Source organism: Haliotis rufescens, unplaced genomic scaffold (assembly GCF_023055435.1).
Source record: "Haliotis rufescens isolate VD_foot unplaced genomic scaffold, xgHalRufe1.0.p SCAF_28, whole genome shotgun sequence".
In the NCBI taxonomy this organism is placed as follows: Eukaryota; Metazoa; Mollusca; class Gastropoda; order Lepetellida; family Haliotidae; genus Haliotis; species Haliotis rufescens.
In genome coordinates this window covers 6085001-6101125 of record NW_025963979.1, presented here as the reverse complement: position 1 = coordinate 6101125, position 16125 = coordinate 6085001, and the positions used below count along the sequence as shown (strand labels likewise).

The window sequence follows — 16125 nt, the reverse complement described above, 5'->3', positions numbered from 1 at the left end:
AATATCAAAACAACAATATGCCGCCACGGCCAATTGAGTTAACTCAAATAAATTAATCCTAGTGTTACTAGTATATCAAAGTGGTTAGTTGGTTGTTTGGTTGTTTAACGCCAGCTACATGACGACGGTCTGTAAGTTATCGAGTTTGAACCAGACAATCCAGTGATTGATATCATGAGCATCAATCCACGCTTTTAGCAATATTACAGCAATATTACAGAAGGGTGACATCAGAAATCGGCTTCACACATCATTCCTATGAAAGTGCTGGTCAGAATATAAAAGTGAGTGAGTTGGCTTTTTAAAACCGCTTTGAACAGTATTCCAGTTATATCGCGGCGTGTAAGCTTAATGTGGGAGGAAAGCCCGAAGTGATGTAGGTCTCAGACGTTTTCGACTTCGGTGAACCCGTGAGCTTGAGTATGGTGCTGACAAACCTAGAAACATAATCGGGGCGAACCGGGATTCAAACCAACAATCATAGGTTTCTGGCGTGCCCAATGGACGCAACTCTGCACAGTGAATCACGGCTCCTTAGATGACTGGGCCACCTGTGCCCCCTTCAGAATATATGAGAATTTAGTGCTGGTTAAATGATGAGAAACATAGTTTTTGTTGTTTTTAGGTGTTTACTGGTTAAAGCCATTCGGTTTTGGACACCTTGCTTTAAGACATTATTGGGTACGAGTCATCCAATTTTGGGTAACGATTCTCCAAATTTGAATATGAGTCAACCAAATAAAGTTATGGCAATAATCATGATAATGCTCCAAAACAGAAGGTGACAAGAATTTTCGGTATGGGTTAGCCATTACCATTGGGTACAAGTCTCTGAGGGTATGGATCATCTAGTATCCAACTTGCCAATGGTATGGTTATGTCACTCTAAGATTGAATATTAAGAATGATTTATTGCTTATCTCCATGAAGTAGGGCTCGCCAAAAGGATCGATAATCAGAATTATCGTCGATGAGATTATTAATATTAACAATTATTGATACAAAATTGTTGTCATCGATTATAACTTACATCAACTATAGTGATGAAATAAAGTTTAGATTTACCAAAACAGACTTGTCAATAATGTCAATTGTTGAAGACGGAAAGCATCTCAAATGTCCACAAAGTAATCTGTCCATAAATGTGTCACTGCTCCCCAGTGGAGTGAAATATGTTGATTTCTTTCAAAGACTTTCTTGCATATTTGCTCAAAATTACTTCTCCAGTATTTATCGATAATTGATATTTAGTTATTTATTATCAATCTCTATAATCTATTTTCATAGCCATCCCTACAATAAAGTATGGACTAATTTAGGCGGTATTTGTGATACGTGAAATCGTGGTCTGAATTACCTATGAAGTTATTGGGCATAGGTACTCCCTAAACTCACTACGGGAAGAACTAACAACAAAAACCTCGAGGATCACTTCTATGACGTTGTGTCATTACACTGGATAAGTGCTGAGCTGTACTTTCAAAGTTTTGTTTCTCCAGTAGACAAAGTTAGAGGATTGCAAGTGTGCCCATAATGCCTGGCTGTGGTGCTGCATTCTCATCATGACTTGAATTCATGTCAAGTTTACACTGCCATTAGCCGCTGCTGCAGTGGAGGGGATGGAGAATAGGGATATATTCCTGGACAAAGCAGACAAATGTATAACGCTAAAGGTCATGTTTGCTTAAGTGTGCATTAAAAAACACTGGACACATTGCTGCTTAATCCGTATACTTGATATTCTCCTGACGAAAGTCGAGGACTTTCAACATCGTCAAAAACAAAAACATGCGGAAATTTGTTATGTTTACATTTCAACTCACAAATTCTCGGAATACGACCAATGACAAACTGTACAGAACAAGCCGATGAAAGATCGTGCGGCGTGCAAGCAAATTCTCACCTGTATAAGCCTTTCTGACAAGAGACAAAACAATTAAACTTGATTCAACTTTGTCAAACGTTTACGCCTGAAGCTGAAATCCGTGAATGGCGCTGTGGCGGTGTCTCATTAACTGGTTCCACTGTAGGTTCGCGCAACTGGTTATGCGCTTGTACACATATCGGTAGACGGGAGCCCGGTCAATGTGAATGAGGTACTCTAGAATCTAAACATAGCCCCTAAAATAAGAACAAGAGACCAATACGTTATATCATCCTTAATCTGGGATAAAAATATATCTCTAAAACACCACAAACAGATGCTGACAAGTTTTAATTTTACATATACGCTTTACATCCTGTGTAGAGATATGGTTTGAGATTATAAGGTGGAACCGGAAAAGCGCTCTTTAAGCTCCAAACAGTGTATATAAGATGCGCTCATAGAGTATTTGTCGTTCAAAAAATGTAATGTGAATCAGAGGTTTAATCACAACACACCAACACGTGGTTAAGGTGTACATATTTTCTCGAGATGTCAGCAGAACTTGTGAGAAAGAGTTTAGAATTATTTGAGGACACAAATTTTGAGAAAAAAGGTAGATCTAATATAAGTCACTATCTTTAATGTAATCTAAATCTATATATTGTAACTGTACTGTAAAGATAATTTGATGAATATTTTTACCATAGTTTTAGATCTTCGCTGCTGTATTGGAAGAAACTTTGTTTTCAGATGCAAAGGGAAAGGCAAAGAAACAGAGTAATACAAACAAACAGGGCGTTCAGAAGCAGCATCAACAGCATGCAAGTAAAAAGAAGAAAAAGAAAGCTTTCAGATCTGCAATAGGTATAACTCCAAATTCACCATGCAGCTATAGAGGATCTGTTGGGATCCTGGAACAAAATAGCTTCAAAAAGTCCATTATCACGCATATACATGTTTCACATAATATTGCTGATTTGTGATAACAAAGAGACATCTCAGATATAAATATGACGTCTTTCCGAGGGGTGTCACAATATGCCTTCGTCACATTATTGATATATATTTGTAATGGTTGAGGCGAGATGCAGTACATATTGGGACAGTCACTTTGCACTGCTCTGCATGGAATCCCCATTGCTCAATGTGGCCCAGATAACACAAGGTCGTGCTAGCAACCAGTTTGTGGTTAACCCACTGGGCTCAGTCAAGGCTCAAAATTAGCATTTTGGTGAGTGAGCAGTGATATGTTATATATGTCACCCTGTGGGAATTACGGACTAGAAGTGGTCCACAGCAACCAGGCTGGTCATAATCAGGTTTTGCATGGTGGCATGGTTCATAAGCGTGATAAGCATACGTGTCATCATAGCCAAATATGTGATGCATTGAAGAACAAACACATACATCCATCACGTGTCAGTGGCTACATCCGTCAGGATACCTTGCATTTCACTTTGGGCACATATGTTGGCTAAACATGACTTGTGATACATTGATGATGAAACTTCTATATTTGTTTTGATGAACTGAATCCGCAATTTCATACATGGTGAAATCATGATGGACAAATACCTGTTCATGACTGTGTGAGACCATGTTTTTAGTGTTCAAAACAAAGATAGAGTTGTACATTTTCTTAGAGATGCCTTGGACAGAAAGGGATGTCATGATTCATGAAATGATGCATTAATGATTTACACCTGAAATCAAGATACACAACATGTCTACCTATGCATTGATTCAGTTATATTTCTTTTTTGATTTTCAAAAGTAGGTTGTTGTTTTCAAGTTTTGTTATAACATGGCCTGATGACAACATAGATTAGTGTTACCTTGCCACTATCACAAAACAAAATGCTAAATCTCATTTCATAATTTATTAGAATTAACCTAAATTAACCTGTCGAAAATGTGTTATGATAGGGGGCACCCGCTACAGGTCGGTCGGGAAACCATGAAGACATTTTAAAAGGCATTTAGAAGTGATACACATAAGGAAGAGAATATATGAATGTCAACTTCTTTATTATCAGGAACACAACGTTTCGGAGTATAAGCTTACTCTTTCATCAGGTGAAGATATATTTTAGTTTTAGCCATATGGAACATGGAGAATTTTCACACAAAAAGGTCAGAAATTTAGCATTGTTAAGTATCATGATATGTAGTGATATGTAAGGTAGGCACATCATGACACCCCTACTGAGTAGATTGTAGTCTGCCCAAGTGAGCTGACTGATCAGTTTATGGTTTGTTTCCTACAGAGAAGCATCAGGCTGAATCCCGCAAGGATCACACAGCTGACAACATCCACCTTCTCCAACAACTCACAGATGTTGCCAAAACAGATCAAACTTTCACAAAAAAGGTCAGTCAGAATTCAACAGATGTTGAACCAATTCCTAAATGTCAGATGTTTTATCATGTGATGGATAGTGTTATCCATGTAATAAACCAGTCCAATAAGCTTGGTATCAGATCCAATAAATATGCAAATAAGGTAACCAGCTGGAAGTTCTTTCAGTAAGCACCATTCAATGATGCGTTGCTGCCTCGCGTGGAAAACTATTGCATTATTTTCCAAAACATGTTTAGATGGAGGTTTATCAATGTGTGATCGAGTGCTATGCAAACATGGCTTCAAATAATTTGGAACTATTTATTAATGGAGTGGTTCACTCAAGCATTGTATTCCTACCTCATTTCTAAAGTTACTTCTTTTTTTATATATATATGTACATGCATGTGCTTCTTCTCCCCCCTTCACTCTGAAGCAGTGTGTGGGGCGGTCGGGTAGACTAGGGGAAGACCGGGGTTCGATTCCCAACATGGGTACAATGTGTGTCCCCTGCCGTGATATTTCTGGAATATTCCTAAATGCAGCGTAAAACTATACTCTCTCACTCACTAAAGCAGCGTGTAAATCAGCTTTCCTGCCAGTCCGATTAAAATTACCTTTATTGTTCTAGTGATAGTGTAGTGAGTTTGTATGTTTCATGTAACAAAGGTAAACATGGAGGCATACATTCTAATATCATTGTGCTCTATTAAATGGAATGTAGATGTGTGATCAATTGTTGCCTAATAACTGGGGTAGTGAGACATAACTTGTGGCAGGTGTTGTGTAAGTTTGGATGTTAAAGACAGTGAAATTCTGTTGTACTTATTGTGTTGTTTATTTGGAGTTAGAGGATTGCAAGTGTGCCCATAATGCCTGGCTGTGGTGCTGCATTCTCATCATGACTTGAATTCATGTCAAGTTTACACTGCCATTAGCCGCTGCTGCAGTGGAGGGGATGGAGAATAGGGATATATTCCTGGATGGGTGACAAGCCTGGGAATGATCACTTCTCTGTTTTGACCAGACATCTTGGCAACAATGCAGTTTACTGGACGCAGCTTCGCCCGCTACCAACAGCTCAATTGCCGCGCTATAGTGCCACTGGAGTCTTGCTTTACTGTTGGCATGGCTCATGCTCAAATGCCTTGGCGATCCAACACCCCTTTTCGATCCTTAGGGTTAGCCATAAATTCTTACCTTTTCACAGTGTTTCCCATAAGGGTAATCCTATTAGAGCATAGTCCGTTCTAACGTGTTTCGTCGCTCGATTGGTTACTCATTTTGATTGACAATGACAGGCATGGCTTCCTCAAAAAGATAAAAGGAGAGGGTGTGATGTCAGCATGGACAGTGATGTGCCTGCGCAATTCATTGTTTACTTTGTTGTGCATGCGTGTTAATAAGGTGATAATGACCCGTTAAATGAGCACTAATTACATGTGATGTCACTCTTGGTCTAGTGGTAGAGCGTCGGCTAATTAAGTACTAATTAGCCAAGTGTGTTGAAGCCCCCACAGCGCTAATTGGATCTGAAAAGGGCGAACGGTAAAGTGCACTAGTACCGACTCATTTTGTGTATTTGTATATGATGTTGGCATAGGGTGATGCTGTATACTTGGTTTACCTGCGCCAGACAGAATTTCACATGTCTGACAAAGTCAAGTGATTGTAGTGTGTAGCATAAAACACCCTTCACTCACTAAATTCTTCCAACATTAAGACATGCCATGACAGAACTGAAATACTGTTCAAAGTGGCATTAAACCCACCTCACTCACTGACACGCCATGACATAGGTGACACACTGAGCAGCAGTGTGACAAGTATGAAGCTAATGGCCATCTGTGTACAAGGTCATGTTGACACTGCAGTGTATGCTCTATCTCAGAGCCAGAATATGCTGAATGTGATGACTGTATGAGACAACTGAACTAATTAATATTTCATTGTGACCTTTTGTGGCAGGTATTTGGTTATACAGAGACCAATACATCGCATGAACCTAAAGAAGAGGAGTCAACCGTGTTCACAGAAGCAGACTTTGAGAAGTTTGAGAAAGAATACAACTTCAACTGACATTTCAAGATGTGCAAGTGTGCTGATTTGAGGATCATGTAGATGACAGTTTGTTAAATTCTTTAAAAAAAATGTATTCAGATGGAAGTGGAACTTTTGTATAGTTAAATATGTGCAAATGTGTTTCAAGTACTGTTCTCTCAGCAGAACATATTCTCCATATAAGTCACACTGTATTTGGACATTACTTGTTGCACAGCCGAGTAGGTACATTATTGTTCTGTCACTTACCTCAGGGCTTCATTGTAAGGATTACCCAAACTGTCTGATGAAAAGGACCAATCACAGCAAGTTGGATTCAAGACATTCAAACATCACTTCATATGATTGCACAGTAAACATAAACTGGAGCACAGTCTGTCTTTGCCAAGTGGAGTGATGCAGAATGGTAGAACCACCTAATGACTTTTGACCTTGCTGGGGTGAGCCAGTTGAGTTTTGTGTCACTTTCAGCAGTGTGGCAGCCCTGTCACAACAGGGCACACCATGAATGGGCTTCACACATTGTACCATGTCGGGAATCAAACCTGGGTCTCGCTGTGATGAGCCAACACTTTCACCACAAGGCTAACCCACCACCTCCATAAAGGTGATGAGTTGATTCAGGAGGAAGAAGAAGTAATATATGTCACAGTTCTTTGAAATAAAATTCATACAAACATTTTCAAGATTCTGTTAATCTTTTATTTGCATGTTATGAAAAGGCATACAAACGTTGCAACAAATTACCATATAAGCATGTTTTCATGTGATTTTTTGCAGACTTCTTGTACATGAAAGATTTTGAGACACATTCATCGTCTGCTATGCAGTGAATTTGCTGTGTAAAGTATAGAAACTCCTACCAAAGATGTAAAGAACATACCGGGTATATACATAGCATTCTCCAAATTATATCACATTGAACTGGTCATCATATGATCAAGAAATAACTAAAGTGAAACATTTTTCGGATGATTAGATCCTGCAAGCATGGACAACTTGTTCTTGTCTGAAGTGTATGGCAGCAATCCAGTATTCTTAAATCACAATTACAATGTTTCTTGCATCTTTAGAGTGTTAGCTTATTTCAAAGACAAGAAACTTATTTAGGTCTTGGCCTTCCAGTACATTATTTATGGAACTACTATTATTCCCTGACTTTTCACTTCATGAGCTCAAAATGAATACATATGTACATAAACAAGTCTTTGGCCTAACAACTGTAGCACTTTTAAGACAGACCAATAGGCAGCAATGACAACATCAATAGCCTTGACCTTTGCTGGTGGAGGAACCGGGAATATCATCATCGTGGCTACCAGAACTCTGAAAAAGATACTAAATGTTAGATGTGGAATTTTAACACATAAGTTATGGCGTTTAAGAATCGCAAGATGATCATCAATAACTCAACAACAGTCTTTGCCAGTTAATTTTTCTCTTTAGGCTTACATGTGGATCCCTACATTGTATGTACAACAGCTCAAACTGCTATTCCAGCAGGCAAGTACAACAGCTCAAACTGCTATTCTAGCAGGCTTGTACAACAGCTCAAACTGCTATTTCAGCAGGCTAGTACAACAGCTCAAACTGCTATTCTAGCAGGCTAGTACAACAGCTCAAACTGCTATTCCATCAGGGTAGTACAACAGCTCAAACTGCTATTCCATCAGGGTAGTACAACAGTTCAAACTGCTATTCCATCAGGGTAGTACAACAGCTCAAACTGCTATTCCATCAGGGTAGTACAACAGCTCAAACTGCTATTTCAGCAGGATAGTACAACAGCTCAAACTGCTATCCCATCAGGCTAGTACAACAGCTCAAACTGCTATTCCATCAGGGTAGTACAACAGCTCAAATTGCTATTCTAGCAGGCTTGTACAATAGCTCAAACTGCTATTCTAGCAGGCTAGTACAACAGCTCAAACTGCTATTTCAGCAGGCTAGTACAACAGCTCAAACTGCTATTCCATCAGGGTAGTACAACAGCTCAAACTGCTATTCCATCAGGGTAGTACAACAGCTCAAACTGCTATTCCATCAGGGTAGTACAACAGCTCAAACTGCTATTCTAGCAGGGTAGTACAACAGCTCAAACTGCTATTCTAGCAGCTACCTAGACTCCACTAATTAATGGAGGCCATTACTGTCTATACGGTACCTAGACACCACTAATTAGTGGAGGCCAGTACTGGCTATATTGTACCTTGACGCCACTAATTGATGGAGACCAATACTGTCCATACGGTACCTAGACACCACTAATTAATGGAGGCCAGTACTGTCCTGTCTATACTGTATCTAGACACCAGTAATTAATGGAGGTCAATACTGATGATACTGTAATTATATACCACTAAATAATGGAGGTCAGTAATAGCAATATTGTACCTAGACACCACTAAATAATGGAGGCCAGTACTGTCCTGTCTATACTGTACCTAGACACCACTAATTAATGGAGGTCAGTACTGACTATAGTGTATTTATATACCACTAAGTAATGGGGGCCAGTACTGACTATGTTGTATTTATACACCACTAATTAATGGAGGTCAGTACTGACTATACTGTAACTAGACACCTATAATAATTGAGGCCAGTACTGGCTATACTGTATCTAGAAACCGCTAATTAATGGAGGTTAGTACTGATTATACTGTTCATAGACACCACTAATTAATGGAGGCCGGTACTGGTTATACTGTACATAGACACCACTAATTAATGGAGGCCAGTACTGGCTATACTGTATTTATACACCACTAATTAATGGAGGTTAGTACTGATTATACTGTACCTAGACACCACTAATTAATGGAGGCCAGTACTGACTATACTGTACCTAGACACCACTAATTAATGGAGGCCAGTACTGACTATACTGTATTTATACACCACTAATTAATGGAGGCCAGTACTGACTATACTGTATTTATACACCACTAATTAATGGAGGCCAGTACTGACTATGCTGTATTTATACACCACTAATTAATGGAGGCCAGTACTGACTATACTGTATTTATACACCACTAATTAATGGAGGCCAGTACTGACTATACTGTATTTATACACCACTAATTAATGGAGGCCAGTACTGACTATACTGTATTTATACAACACTAATTAATGGAGGCCAGTACTGACTATACTGTATTTATACAACACTAATTAATGGAGGCCAGTACTGACTATACTGTAAACAAGCCAGGCAGTGACATTCCAATTAATACACAGATATATATAGCCAGGTACAGTACGCAGGTTACAGAGGCCCATGTTTCACTTGACACAACATCGGATACCAAGCAGAATGCAGTGCTCTGTGCAGACTGTTAGAAGCAAAACAATGCTACTGAACTTAATAAAACTCTCAATGCAATACTAAACTGGGTATCCTGTGGTAGCTGCCTACAACATGACTCTCTTCCTTACATCATCAAGTGAATACATGGTCCTACCAAGAAACAGCATAGGGCAAATTTATAAATGTTGCTCAATTGTTTTTAACCTGTACACACACCATACACACAAACTTCTCTTGTCATTCATGGTTGGAAATAACAGACTTGAAACTTGGGCTCAATTTTGTATTCTTGTTGGAATCCTGTTAGGGCTGGGACGGGTAGCTCGGGTGGTGGGTACTGAGTTTAACAAGTATTTGTCACAAACTGACGAAATGTCCCCCGCTTGTATATACACCATAGTACCAAATATGCAGACAATCCAGCGATTAGTTCTTGAGATATTGCGGCAACACCGTTTTCCAACTCCAAAAGCAGATTTGCCTGCTTAACCTTGAAAATGGGGTCAAGGTCACCAAAACCGACTGGTGTCTGCGGAGTCTGTATATACACCATAGTTCTAAATATGCAGACAATCCAGCGATTAGTTCTTGAGATATTGCGGCAACACCGTTTTCCAACTCCAAAAGCAGATTTGCCTGCTTAACCTTGAAAATGGGGTCAAGGTCACCAAAACCGACTGGTGTCTGCGGAGTCTGTATATACACCATAGTTCTAAATATGAAAACAATCCAGTGTTTAGTTCTTGAGATATCGCGGCAACACCGTTTTCCAACTCCAAAAGCAGAGTTGCCTGCTGTGACCTTGAAAATGGGGTCAAGGTCACCAAAACCGACTGGTGTCTGCGGAGTCTGTATATACACCATAGTTCCAAATATGAAAACAATCCAGCGATTAGTTCCTGAGATATCGTGGCAACACCGTTTTCCAACTCCAAAAGCAGATTTGCCTGCTGTGACCTTGAAAATGGGGTCAAGGTCACCAAAACCGACTGGTGTCTACAGAGTCTGTATATACACCATAGTTCCAAATATGAAGACAATCCAGTGTTTAGTTCTTGAGATATCGCGGCAACAAACAGGTGGGACGTACACAGGACGGACGGATGGTCGTGAATACTATATACTATACTATGACAAAAATTATCTAGAACTCTATGGTTACACAACAAGTCACTAATGTTCGCATATCTTTCTGACTATCCACCCATTCCTTCTGATTTTTCATAGGGTTGAATAAAGATATAACTTAATTCAACTTCAGTGTATGAATGACCAGATTGTTTTATACATGTATCTGAATACGTTTTTCCAAGGCTATGCTAAAAATGTTCCCAATCTGAGACATCTCCTGAGGCCTACAGTGGGTACCCAGGTAGGGTTGGGTAATTGGGGGGTGGGTACCCGGGTAGTAAATTTGGACTCGTCCCAGCCCTGAATCCTGTTCTATTCTGTTGATTTCAGTGTGAATATATTGGAGTGAGATACCAACTCTGATCAGTTTTTGGAGATGTAACTTTGCACTGAAATAGTCAACATTTTCTAGCATTGTGAAGTAACCCTGGTAGTGGTGGACATCCTCCAACAGACGACTATGATGAGAATGATTCACACAAATTAAATTCATCACCTGCTACATCACTACAGAGCTTAAACATACCCAACTGATTACTTCAAAACAACAGAAAGCAGAGCAAGGGCTACTGAAATGACGTGAAATTACCCCTAATTATGCTTGTTCACATGTGAAGAACACCATTGCTGACAACATCAAACAGCAAATGATCCAAGCTAACAGTGGGAGGAACACAGTGCCAGTTGAGATGCTTAGATGAAAATGATTCAAGCCAACAACATTCATACTGAGATATCGGACTTAGTTCTAGGTGAGAGCTACCCCACTTGTCTGGTCAAGCCCAAAGCGTAATGCTGTTAGATTCATCATGTCGATACGTCTCGACCGACTGCTGCAAAATAAATCATGAACAAACATGAATTGCTGGTCTGAGTCATCACTGCTGATTGGTTATCCTACTGAGTGATTGGTTATCGATTATCCAGTGTATAATACTTCCATTCTATTATGATAAATACCCAGGACCCATTTGCCTTCATGGCTTTGTTTGGACTCTAGTTCCGACTGACACTAATACAAGTACAGGACACTACAAAATAATCATCCAATCAAGTTACATAACTTTCAAGATTAAAATAAGCAGCAATCTCACAAGTACCAAACCATCTCAAATACAACTGTGAATAGCTGATAACACAAGGACCTTCCTCCCACGATGGAAAACTATTTTGACAGGAAAACAATATTTCCAGACAAATGTTCATTTTCAACAGTCTTCTGCCTAGAATTACTGTAACATGTATGAGGACACAATTTTGAAAGTATAATTTAGCCGAACTTTCTTTACGAAGAGTCTGTTTGATTGGCGATTTCAAACTTGTGAGCAAGAGAAATTCTGTGATGATTTAGTGACAAAAGAAATGAGGATAATGATAATTTTTTGCATTGAATGGATCCATGGTACTTATCACACTGGATTGGCGATATCATACACCAGGTAATCGAGGATGGACTCATACAAACATATAGTACCTTGAGAATTGAGAGGTGTATTATAAATTACTTGTGCATCTAAATTGTAAGCAGTGTTAGCAGTGGTTAGTGTTTAGATGTGGCAGACAATGTCACCTTGAGGGTCAGGGAGAGAGTGAATACCGGCTTACACCACATCACTTTCTGGCTAGATCAGCAGCTTGTCCATAATCAGGGCAAACTAGTGGCAGACGTGAATGATCTCGGGACAATAGCAAGGTTAAACATTGTAACCACACAATCTTCACTAGTGGACATGCATGGGAACTGGGGACCTATTCTGTCACAAGAATCTCCTAGAGGGTATGAGGATTACACATGGGGATACTGAACAACTGTCAATACTGTGAGCTACTGAGTATTCTACCATGAATTCGGAAATTACTCGATTCTCATTGGTCAATCAGAGGTTGGCAAATTACAATAAACCCCCTCTGATTCAATTTGTCAGCAGCATCACTGCAGAAGCTAATATTCCTAGAATAGTACTTTTTTCAGTCATTGTCGGTAGGCATATTTGAATAATTATATCTACAATTATAGGTTACAAAATGTAAAGTTACTACAATATTCAAGGGATGTGTGGCAATACATTTTGTGCAGAAAACACAATAGAAATCGACAAAGAGAATGTACAATTAGTTTTGGAGACAACCGAAAGGTTGGAATTTGGAGATTTTCTGTATACGACTGTGACGTTATATCTTTTGCGTTACAAAGAGCAATGTGACCTCGTAATGGTGACATGCAGTGTAGAATGAAAGCTTTCAAAAGCTTGCATAGTTTTCTTTAGGGATACCCACCTCATGTTAGCTTACCAAGTTGCTGTCCCTATATGCTTTCAGTGCCTGTCATATGTTCGAGTAATTCGGATCAACAACCCACTCAAAACCCTGGAGTCAACCCATGCCGCTTCACTCAATATATTTGCTTACACCAAAGAGTTCGTGTTTTATTTAGTCATAGTAGAATGGAGAAAAAGATACTCTACTCAATGTAGAGCTAGGTTACCTCAAGATGTAACACTAATAAATTTAACATTTGAAACCTCCAAATTCATTTAGCGTAGTTAGATCTACAGGTATTAACCTAGCTCACAGTATGTTTATCTTCTAATCATGCTAATTAACTGCCTTGTCTGCAGTGGTTTAGCTATCAGTATCCTTGGTAAGATATCAAATTTCATAATTCATCCACCCACCCATGCTTTAGTTAATCAAAGGGAAAGGGAAACGTTCACAGATAATCTATGAGCAATGCTACAAGAGACAATGTGTCTAAGGGTGACACTGCATACCTAACAGATGGATCCATACATATACTTGGAAACAAGTCGAGAACCATCTCTTAAATAGTGTCATACATTCCGAGCTGACATACATCTTTTGCAAATATCTACATACGACATTCATCTCATTTCGATGAATGTGTGAGAAACCACCGATACCTGGTCCAACATTTGTACAAGAACACTGTGTGTTCCTCCAGACTTCCTCAACAACTACATCTTATCACAGGATACAAAAGCAGATGGAGCAAATAAAAGGGTAGTCAAAAAACTATTGCCATGGAACCATTAAAAACATGTCATCGGCATCAATTTTGGTTTCTGTGCAATTTGTTGTAATAGTTAATATATAGTAAGTGGTGCTCCTTATTTTTCTGGTGTGTGTGTGTGTTTATATATACATTATAAGTATATGTATCAATACTTCAGTCCACCCGTGAAGCTTCTCCGGGATAGAATAGGCGTTCAGCAACCCATGCTTGCTGTAAAAGGTAATTAGGCTTGTCGTAAGAGGCGAATAATGCGATCGGGTGGTCAGGCTCGCTGACTTGGTTGATGCATGTCATCGTATCCCAATTGCGTGAGTCTATGCTCATGATGTCAATCACTGGATTGTCAGGTCCAGACTCAATTATTTACAGACTGCCGTCATATAGCTGGAATATTGCTGAGTGCGGTGTTAAACAACAAACCAAACCTTATTTTTCAGAGGTTTGTGTGTGTGTGTGTGTGTGTGTGTGTGTGTGTGTGTGTGAACAGTATAAGTATACATATATAAATACTTATGTCTACTTAATTTGCATTTTGTTTTCACATCATCCACTTCATGTTTAATTCTCATGACAGGTTAATAATATGGTCTCATTCTGTTACTACTATGCAATCACATTCAGCATCTTGTGTTGTTTGTTTGTATTGTTTGTTTGTTGTGTAACGCCACACTCAGCAGTCTTTCAGCTATATGATGGCAGGCTGTAATTAATCAAATTTGGACCAGACAATCCAGTGATTGACATCATAAGCATTGATCTACACAATTGGGATACGATGACATACATCAACCAACTCGGCAAACCTGCCCACCCGATCCCCTTAATCGCCCCTTACGATAAGCATAGTCGCCATTTCCGGCAAGCATGGGTTTTTGAAGACATTTTCTCTACCTGGATCTTCATGGGGATATCTTGCTTTGTGACAAGTGACAAGGTAACATCAGCTTGAGTAGTTATCAGGCTGGGTTATTGCACACCTTAATAAAATTACTTTTTTTAAATCAATACAGAATTTAAATCTGAATCTCCACTTGGGTAGGCATCCTATAGTCAGGTGTAAATTTGCAATGCATCAGTGACTAGCTACAACCCTAACTGTGACACTCCCATCTTGCAAAACATCAACACTGATCCAAGCTGATTGTTATAGTGGCATTGACAGATATATGCAAGTACATATCAATAAACTTGCAGTATTTATGCACAAACCTTTTGAACATATTGTGGGTTAACGGTGATTTCTCGATCCATTGTCTTCAACTTTTCATCAAGCTCTATACATTTCTGCATCTGGAAACAAGTAATGAGGATATAGTATACCAGCCATCACACCTAACAACATAGACAACCTTAGACATATGTAAATATGCCTCTAGACACCTTAATAACAAAGTTATTTAATAACATCAGTTTCTGTTTGTGAAAACACATACCTAACACAGTACATTGAAACAAACATGACATGCCTCTAGCCACCTTAATAACAAAGTTATTTAATAACATCAGTTTCTGTTTGTGAAACAAATACCTAACACAGTACATTGAAACAAACATGACATGCCTCTAGACACCTTAATAACAAAGTTATTTAATAACATCAGTTTCTGTTGGGAAAACATACCCAATGCAGTACATTGAAACAGACATGCCTCTAGCAACCTTAATAACAAAGTTATTTAATGACATCAGTTTCTGTTTGGGAAAACATACCCAATGCAGTACATTGAAACAGACATGCCATGCCTCTAGACACCTTAATAACAAAGCTATGAGCACTTCCAGTATGGAGAAACAAATGGCCAATGAAGTACAACTTTGAAACAGAAACATTTCTCATTTAATGACCTTGACCTTCAATCTCAGCTATGAACTGCATAACGACCATGTAGGTAAAGTTTTGTCAAATTTTATTCATAAATGCTCAAGATATTGTGTAAATACAAGCTTTTCGGGACATCTACTTTTAACTAATTGACCTAGGCCTTCAGCATCAAACAATCACTTGCGAGAACATTGCATATGGCAAACTTTGGTGGTGTTACAAATAAGAAGTCTCCATTCAATATTAACAATACTTCCTGAAAGAAACTATTTACAAGTCATTTCAAGCCTTGAAAAAAGACCTTGCTACCGTATTTCACAATCATAACATATGACAGTGTTGTAAGTTACTATAAAGTCATCTAAACTGCTTGCAAAAAGTTTTGATTGTTCATGAAATAGGAAATGTCATTTAATTTGAACCATTTTCCATAATTTGACCTCTAGTGACCTTGACCTTATTTGTATGTCAACCAAACTTTGATGCGATTAAGAACCTGCCTTAGAGAAAATGTATGCTAAGTTCCATGAAATTAAATTCACAAATACTGAGTTCC

General features: G+C 38.8%; 2 protein-coding genes across 3 annotated transcripts in view; one reads left to right on the top strand and one right to left on the bottom strand.

Moving 5' to 3' along the window:
* Window positions 1-2300: 2300 nt before the first annotated feature.
* On the top strand, window positions 2301-6950 carry LOC124139371 (active regulator of SIRT1-like). The gene is made up of 4 exons (XM_046506394.2): window positions 2301-2480; window positions 2618-2731; window positions 4135-4238; window positions 6177-6950. Exons 1-4 carry the CDS (start codon window positions 2417-2419, stop codon window positions 6285-6287), a joined length of 393 nt encoding a protein of 130 aa, XP_046362350.1. The 5' UTR covers window positions 2301-2416; the 3' UTR covers window positions 6288-6950.
* The window catches only part of LOC124139363 (COP9 signalosome complex subunit 3-like), a 24416-nt gene continuing 15239 nt past the window's right edge, over window positions 6949-16125 (bottom strand). The window contains exons 14-16 of one of the 2 annotated variants that reach the window (XM_048402691.1): window positions 14957-15037; window positions 11477-11546; window positions 6949-7595 (exon numbers count right to left, since the gene is read on the bottom strand). In XM_048402691.1, the coding sequence (XP_048258648.1) occupies window positions 11490-11546; window positions 14957-15037 (138 nt within the window). In that variant the 3' untranslated portion in view covers window positions 6949-7595; window positions 11477-11489. The remainder of the gene's footprint in view (window positions 7596-11476; window positions 11547-14956; window positions 15038-16125) is intronic. The other variant, XM_046506371.2, reaches the window with a different exon arrangement.